This window comes from Benincasa hispida, chromosome 2, assembly GCF_027475165.1.
Source record: "Benincasa hispida cultivar pf3 chromosome 2, pf3_genome.v1.1, whole genome shotgun sequence".
Taxonomy (NCBI): domain Eukaryota; kingdom Viridiplantae; phylum Streptophyta; class Magnoliopsida; order Cucurbitales; family Cucurbitaceae; genus Benincasa; species Benincasa hispida.
The window spans coordinates 67,060,619-67,068,643 of record NC_143479.1 but is presented as its reverse complement, the minus strand read 5'-3'; the positions used below and the strand labels follow the sequence as shown (position 1 = coordinate 67,068,643).

The 8,025-nt window shown below is 31.5% G+C and overlaps 1 protein-coding gene across 1 annotated transcript; it reads left to right on the top strand.

Moving 5' to 3' along the window:
• The first annotated feature begins 548 nt into the window (after positions 1-548).
• Positions 549-4,738, top strand: LOC120070877 (F-box protein PP2-B10-like). The gene is made up of 3 exons (XM_039022767.2): positions 549-853; positions 3,112-3,236; positions 4,144-4,738. The coding sequence occupies exons 1-3, from the start codon at positions 587-589 to the stop codon at positions 4,547-4,549; spliced, it is 798 nt and encodes a 265-aa protein (XP_038878695.2). The 5' UTR covers positions 549-586; the 3' UTR covers positions 4,550-4,738.
• Positions 4,739-8,025: the final 3,287 nt, after the last annotated feature.

Genomic DNA, 8,025 nt, shown 5'->3' with positions numbered 1-8,025 from the left:
ACACTTTTGGTAATAAATTTTTAGAAAAGTAACAATTTAGTTCCTCAATTTAGTTTTATCACAATTTGACCCATGTACTTTTATTTTATAATAATTTAGTCTCTACACTTTATTATGTAATAATTTAGGCTTTATATTTTCAAAATTATAACATTTCATGTAAAGGCAGTTTGAGATTATTTTTTTAAATTTCATGTTATATTTACATTTTATCACCTTTCTTACTAAAAGGAACTAAATATAACATTTCGATCACTAAAGTTGAAATTTTAGGACTAACATGAAAAGTGAATAAAAACTCAAGGACTAAAATTGTAGGAGAATAAGATATAGACAAAGTTGAGGGGACAAAATTTGCAAATAAAGTTATAAAATTCCATTTCTGCCCCTAACAGTTGGATGTTATCATCCTTGCTATTGATGTTGTCATATTGTGCAAAGGAGACACCAAAATGTGGTCATCTTAACGATATCAATTTGACTTTTTTTCTTTCAGCAACCAAACAAACTATAAATATTAAATGAATTTGCTCTTTGCATTCAAACTTTCAACCATATAGAGATCTCCATTCCTTTTTCTTCTTTGATGTCTTCATCAATGAATATAGATCTTTTACCTCAAGATTGTATTGCACACGTTCTCTCATTCGCCTCTGCTCGAGAAGCATGTCGGTTGTCAACCGTCTCAGAGATGATGCACTTAATTGCTGATTCTGATGTTGTATGGGAGAAATTTCTTCCATTTGATTGTAAGGAAATTTTGTTGCGATTAGATTCTCCAGTGGTTTACGATACTAAAAAGGATTTGTATTTCAAGTTATGTTGTCCTCATCTTATTGATGGGGGCAAGAAGGTACATTTACATATTTATATAGCAGTATTACGTAAATATCATATATATTATCAGTTATTTGAATTTTATCATTTAACGTTATATATATAGTTTTTTATTAAGGGCTACATGCATGTAAACTTTGGATCGACTTCACTTTCTTTAAGAATTTATGTTGATCCATCAAAAGTGCATGTATGTTGGTAGGAGTGTCTATGAGTAGGACCGATATGAGATGTGTTGATAAAATTAAATTTATCATAACCATCAACTTAAGTTTATGGGTCAATAGTAATTTAATAGAATGGTCATTCCCATCTTTGCCATCCAGATCATTCTTTGTTCATAGAAATTTTAATGTTTAAATTATGTAAATCTCTTTATCTCTCTCATATCAGATTTGAAACGAGGGAGAGAAAAATAGGTCCTCCTCTCTCATTTTAGTTGAGAAAGAATGTAGTCATGGATCAAAGGAGAAACGAGAGAGAGAAAAAAGAAAAATATATATTTTTTATTTTATAAAATTTTAAAAAATATATAGGCAATATGTAGCAATATCTCTCCATATTAGCCAAAAATAAAATGTACCATGAAAACTTGAAAATAAATCGAAAAGATTTAGAAAGCATTTTTAAAAGGTTATTTTTGCATGAACAGGCGGTGGATCAAATATGAATTTAAAATTCATATTTGTTTCATTGCTTGTTGATGCATCATTGATCTTTGAAATGCTTCTACAACTTGATAGTTTCATTTACCATAAAATTATGCATATCATTTATGTTTGAGTTGTATTTATTTTAGCATCTAATTTTTTTTTTTTTTTTTTTTTTTTAATTCTAGAATAAGTTAAAGTTCAACAATAGTATCTTCTTATTTTTACACAATATCTAAGAATTAAATAGGAGATATTTATTTTAGGAGTTAGATTTATATTCTCTATAATTGGAAAGTCAAACTCAAATTTCATAGAAAACATTTATTAATTTATTGATTTGTTGTAGTACAAGATATATATATATATATATATATTGGGTAAAAGCCATAACTTTTGATATTTAATTCTATCTCCAAGCTAAAAACACCTACATTACAAATCTAGAAATTAAACCAACTATAATTAGCTATACAAATTTAGACCTTTGAAACCTTATTATTATTATTGTTATTGTTATTATTATTATTATTGTTATTATTATTTTGCTGCAAAGGGCAGACTACATTAACTTATACTTTTCAGACTTGCAAACCAAACATATGCATACAAAGTGTTGGGGCATTCATTTGAGTTGGATTAAGTTAGATTTTCAATTCAACTTGATCTATCAAACTTCACAAATGAGTGTTAAGTAATTTAATTTTACCAACTAATTCAATCGTATCAATTATTGAAGTTTGAATATTTATCGAGAAACTCCATCTTCTCTTTCTTCTCTCTGTCATCATCCAAATATTTTCAATGATTCTACTGTAAAAAGTACAGATATGAATACATATATAGGATACAGATACGATATGATACTACAATACCTCAATTTTTAAAAACTAAGATACGCACACGTGCACGCACACATGCACACACGCACCCACATGCATGCATGCACGCACGCACACCCCGTATATGTGTGTGTGCATCTTTGTCCAATTAATTGTTATAATAGTTAGATTGAAATAGATTCAAGAAGAGAGTGAAGACATGAAAAAAAAATCCAGCAAAGGTAGGAAAGAAGTAGAAGATTAAGATTGAAGAATGAAGTCGAGGATGGGGGGAGGGGTGTGAATCCTAATTTAGATGGTGAGAGAGACGAGAAGAATGAATATTTAGTTATGTTTCAGATTTTTTTTTAAAAAAACTTTTATGTTCTTATTCTTTATTGGTTTTGTCATTTTTAATCTACTTTATTTTGGATGTCTAGATTTAAGTGTACTTTTAAATAAAATAGGTTGTGGGTTAGGCTTAAATTTAGAAAAAATTGACCTAACACATCCTTTTCACGTATCTGATAACAGATAGACGTATTTGAAAATTTAAAAAAATAAAATAAAAATCAGATATTTCAATTCACGTATCTATCACGTATTTGGACATATCCGTATCTAATACTGATTCTTTGCATAATTAAAAGTATCTGTGTTTCTCAAAATCTTTTTGTTGGTCACCACCAACGACTAACTTTGACTCTTCAATTCTTCGATTCGAATTCCTTTAATGTTAGGTTCTTCCTGATTTGTTTTATACATAGATGAAGAAAAGTAATGTTTCCTTTTGCAAAATGCAGATCTTCTATATAGATAAAGAGACAGGTAAGAAATGCTATATTTTAGGTGCAAGGGAACTTCAAATCCAATGGTCAAACAATCCTCTGTATTGGTCTTGGAATAGACAACCCTTTCTAAAATCAAGGTCTCTACTTTTCTCTTTTACTTCACACATTTTTATAGAATAATAATATAAAAATATATTTCTTTTTGTACAAAAAGATCTAGAATAGAATATCTTTATAAAAATATTAACAGCTTATCAAAATATTATATGAATTTTATCATATAAAAGGGTTTTAAGTGAGAAAACTTATTTTTGTAAGGAAATTTTTCGTTTAGTAAACAGTTTCTAATAACCTACTTTTTATAAAGAAAAATGTTCATTGATAGAAAAAATGTCAAACTATTTACAGAAATAAAAAAGATAATGATGGATGTTGATAGACTTCTATTAGTATTTATTAATGATAGATTTCTATAAGTTTTGATTATTGATAAACATTGATAGACTTCTATCAGCTTCTATTAAACTATTTATAGAAATAGCGAAAAAGACTCTGACAGATACTTATAGGTTTCTATCGGTCTCTATCAAGGATATCAGTTTCTATCATTAGTACACACTGATAAATTTTTGTCCATCTCTATTAAAGACGATTAAATTTTGTTATTTTATGTAAATAGTTTTTCTTATTTTTCTATTTTTGTAAATTCCCCTTCTATAAAGTTAAATACTTGTGAAATATAATAGCTCAATGTATAACTAATTATATCACATCATATTCTAGTTGTGAACAATCTTTTCGCATAAATGGTAAATGTTTGGAGTTCCATGAGAAAATTATAAATGTTTTGAGGAGACTCAATATCTTCAATTTGTTTTCTATTCTTAAAATGGTTTTTTGAAATTTTAATATAACGTTGTTAAAAACAACAAAAATTTACCTTTTTATTTTGTATTTTTATTTTTTTGAATTACATCAAGAGAGATTTTAAAAAATAGTTATTCTTTGATGCTCCATTTTTTGTTTTTTCAAATTTGGACGTAGGTTTGAAGAAGTTGCAGAATTGAGAACTATATGGTGGCTAGAAATAAAAGGCTCAATCAACACCAAATTTCTTTCCTCAAAAACACTTTACTTTGCATATCTTTTGGTGAAGTTTGCAGACAGAGCTTATGGATTAAACACTCATCCATCTCAAGCCTCAGTTCAACTCAATACTGTGATATCTAAAAGAAAAGTGTATTTACACAAGGAAAAAGGCTACAAAGATCAAGTTTTCATTGATGGAGATGATGGAGACGATGACAATTGGGTCGAGATCAAGTTGGGAGAGTTTTACGTTAATGATTCTGGAGAAGGTGTCGTTGAGATGTGCTTGAAAGAAGTCGAGAGTCAACATTTGAGAGGCGGTCTTGTTGTCGAGGGAATTCAACTTAGACCTAACCTATAAATTGAAACTTCAAAAATAGAGAAGGCTTTGAATAAATTATTCAGTTAAACAATTATTCAATAAGGCTGGTGTAATGTGGTTACCATTTATGTTCTAGGTGTAGGGAGAAAATTAACTAGCATCTCTATCGATGATATGTAACTACTACTTTTTTAGAGCTTTCTTGATAAAATAACTGTATTTTTAAAATGGATCTAATGCATAATACACACAAGTCAAAGAAGATGTTGGAACATAATAAACAAGTAAAAAAACTGAACAAAAGATAATAAAAGTAGAGATAATGAGACACGTAAATTGGTAATCCAATTTGGTGCAAGATCACCTGCTCTATGAGGCAATATGACCAGCAGAAAGAAACTTCACTATAAGTAGAGTTAAGTGATTACAATATAGTATTGATTTGTTAGACTCTTTCTATAGTAACTCATGAACAAATCCCCTCAAACAGACTTACTTAAACTTCTCAAAATCGTGAGTTCCCTTCACCTTTATAATGAGAGTAACAGAAAGAACCGAAGACAAAAGAAGTAGTAGGCAGTTTATCGTTGTCTTCTTCATTCTGTTTTGTTTGTTGTAACCGCCAGAGCTTCTTTCGTTGAAAATGAGAGCCTGTATAAAAGGTGAAAGAATGAGATAGTAAAAGAGAAGAGAGCGAGAACATTTGTTCTATAAAGAAGTTTAAAAGAAGAAGTAATAAAAGATACCTTTCCTTTTTGCACAGTAGACATAGGCCTTTGGCCAAACCACTTAAATTCTTGTGTTTTTTCTTTCTCAACGTTCGTCTATCTTTTTCTTAAATATCGTCTACACGATCGTTTTTGTTCCTCTTGCATCATCTAAACGATTGTCTAGATCTACTTTACATCATATATACGATCGTCTAGTTTCTTAACTATCGTCTATACGATCGTCTAGTTCCACTCAACTATCGTCTACACGATCGTCTAGTGCTTCTTAGTATCGTCTACAATATTGAACTATCGTCTAGTTCCCTTGAGAATTTTCTACACGATTGAGCTTGCATACAAGTAAACGATTGAAGTTTTGAAGCTAAAAGGATATAGTCTTCCCTGAGTCTTGAAATGAGGTAGATCATTTATGCTGAGTATTTTGGGCCTGCAAACAAGAGAATTATAGTTAATCTAGGGCCACAAGTGGTATAAGAGCTCAGAGTATAAATCAAGACTGATCCTAGATTTGAATTCTTACATACAAAGATTCAGACGAGTCAATCTTGAAATTCAAGAATGGCTACAACCAGGTTTGAGATTGAAAAGTTTGATGGAAAGACAAATTTTGAATTATGGAAAGCTAAGATCAAGGCAGTGTTGGGATAGCAAAAAGGCATTTCTGGCCATCATAAACCCAACAACGTACCCTGAAACAATCATAGATGCAGAAAAAGAGACAATAGAGGTAAATGCCTATGGAACTATTGTTTTGAATGTTACAAATAGTGTTTTAAGACAGATAGTTAACTAGTAAATTGCTTATGATCTATGGAACAAATTAAATGAGATTTATCTCAATAAAGATCTTCCTAATAAAGCTTTCTTGAGAGAAAGATTGTTCACATATAAGATAAATGCTGCAAAATCCCTCATTGAAAATTTGAACGAATTCAAGAGACTGTCATCAGAATTTAGATCAATAGAAGACAACATTGGGGAAGAAAATGAGACCTTTATCCTACTAAACTCTCGACCAGACTCGTTTAAAGATATTAAAACAACAATGAAGTATGGTAGAGAAAGGATCACTACAGAAGAAATTATTTCAGCAATCAGAGTTAGAGAACTTGAATTACAGATGAGCAAGAAAGAGAAACAAGGAGGAGAAGGTTTGTTTTCTAAAGGGAAAACAAAGAACAATGGGAAGGGCAAGCAGAATGGGGGAGACAAGCCTAAATCAAGTGTCATTTTTGCCATAAACTTGGACACACGAAGAAAGACTGTTATACCTTGAAGAGAAAACTGAACCAACAGAACAAATGAGGAAAACAGACAGAGGCAGCTGTAGGGAAGAATTCCCTTGTGTATTCAGATGCCTTGGCAGTAACTAAAGAGTGTTGTGAGCAGAATTCTATGGAGACTCAAGATTGGGTTATAGATTCTAGTTGTTCACTCCATATGACACCATCTAAAGGGTTGTTTTTTATGTACAAGAAGTGGGATGGAAGACTGATTTAAATGAGAAATAATAATACTTATATGGCCGTTGGTGTTGGCTCTGTTTCCTTAAAGCTACAAGATGGTTCAGTGAAGCTAATCAGAAATGAGAGAAATGTTCCTACCTTGAAGAGAAATATTCTATTATTGGGGATGTTTGACTCCATTGGTTATGAATAGAGAGGAGTTGGTGACACCTTTGAGATAATCCAAGACTCAAAGGTGGTGTTGGTGGCTACTAAAGTAAATGGCTTGTATGTCATTAAAGATGTGCTTGATGGCTACAGATGAAGATCCTACAGAGGATGAGCTATGGCACAAGAGGCTATCTCATATTAGTGTGAAGGGGTTGCAAGTTCTTTCCAAACAGGGGATTCTTCCTAAAGGGTTTGGAAACAATTTGAAGTTTTGTGAACATTGCATCCTTGGCAAGGCAACTAGGCAAGACTTTCCTAAAGGACAACATACTACCAAGGATATATTTGAATATGTGCATTCTGATCTATGGAGTCCAACACACTCTCCTTCACTAAGTGGAGCAAGGTACGTCCTTTCTTTTGTTGATGATTATTCAAGAAAGAGTTGGGTTTATTTTCTAAAAACCAAAGATGAAGTGTTTGGGAGATTTAAAGAATGGAAAACCTGGATTGAAAAACAAACTTCTAAACACATTAAACACTTGAGAACTGACAATGGTTTAGAGTTATGTGTTAAAGAGTTTAACTTGTTTTGCAGAGAGAATGGAATTGTATACACCTCAACAAAATGGAGTTGCTGAAAGACTCAATAAAACAGTGCATGAAAGAGTAAGATGTCAGCTGTCTAATGCTCTTTTACCTGAGAAATATTGAACAGAGGCAGTGTTCTACACAGTCTACACTCTAAATAGATGTCCACGTACGTCTATTGAGCTAAAAACACTCGAAGAAAGATGGACAGAAAAGCCTCCTAAGTTGGAACACTTGAAGATATTTGGGAGTGTAGGGTATGTGCATCAAAGGCAAGGTAAGCTGAAACCAAGGGCTGTCAACTGCATGTTTCTAGGTTTACACCTGAAGTGAAAGGATACAAATTATGGAATCCTATTACGAAGAGACGTATCAACAGTAGAGATGTTGTGTTCAGAGAAAATTAGATGTTCATGCTATCCCAGTAACAACCTACACCTATGTCTAAGACCAATAGTACAAGGTTTGAGGTGGTGCCTCAAAGTGAACAGGAAGCTTCTACTTCTTCTCAAAATCTAGAAGTTAAGGTGAAGACACTACTGAGATAAGTGATTTTGTGTCAAGTGAACAAGAAAAT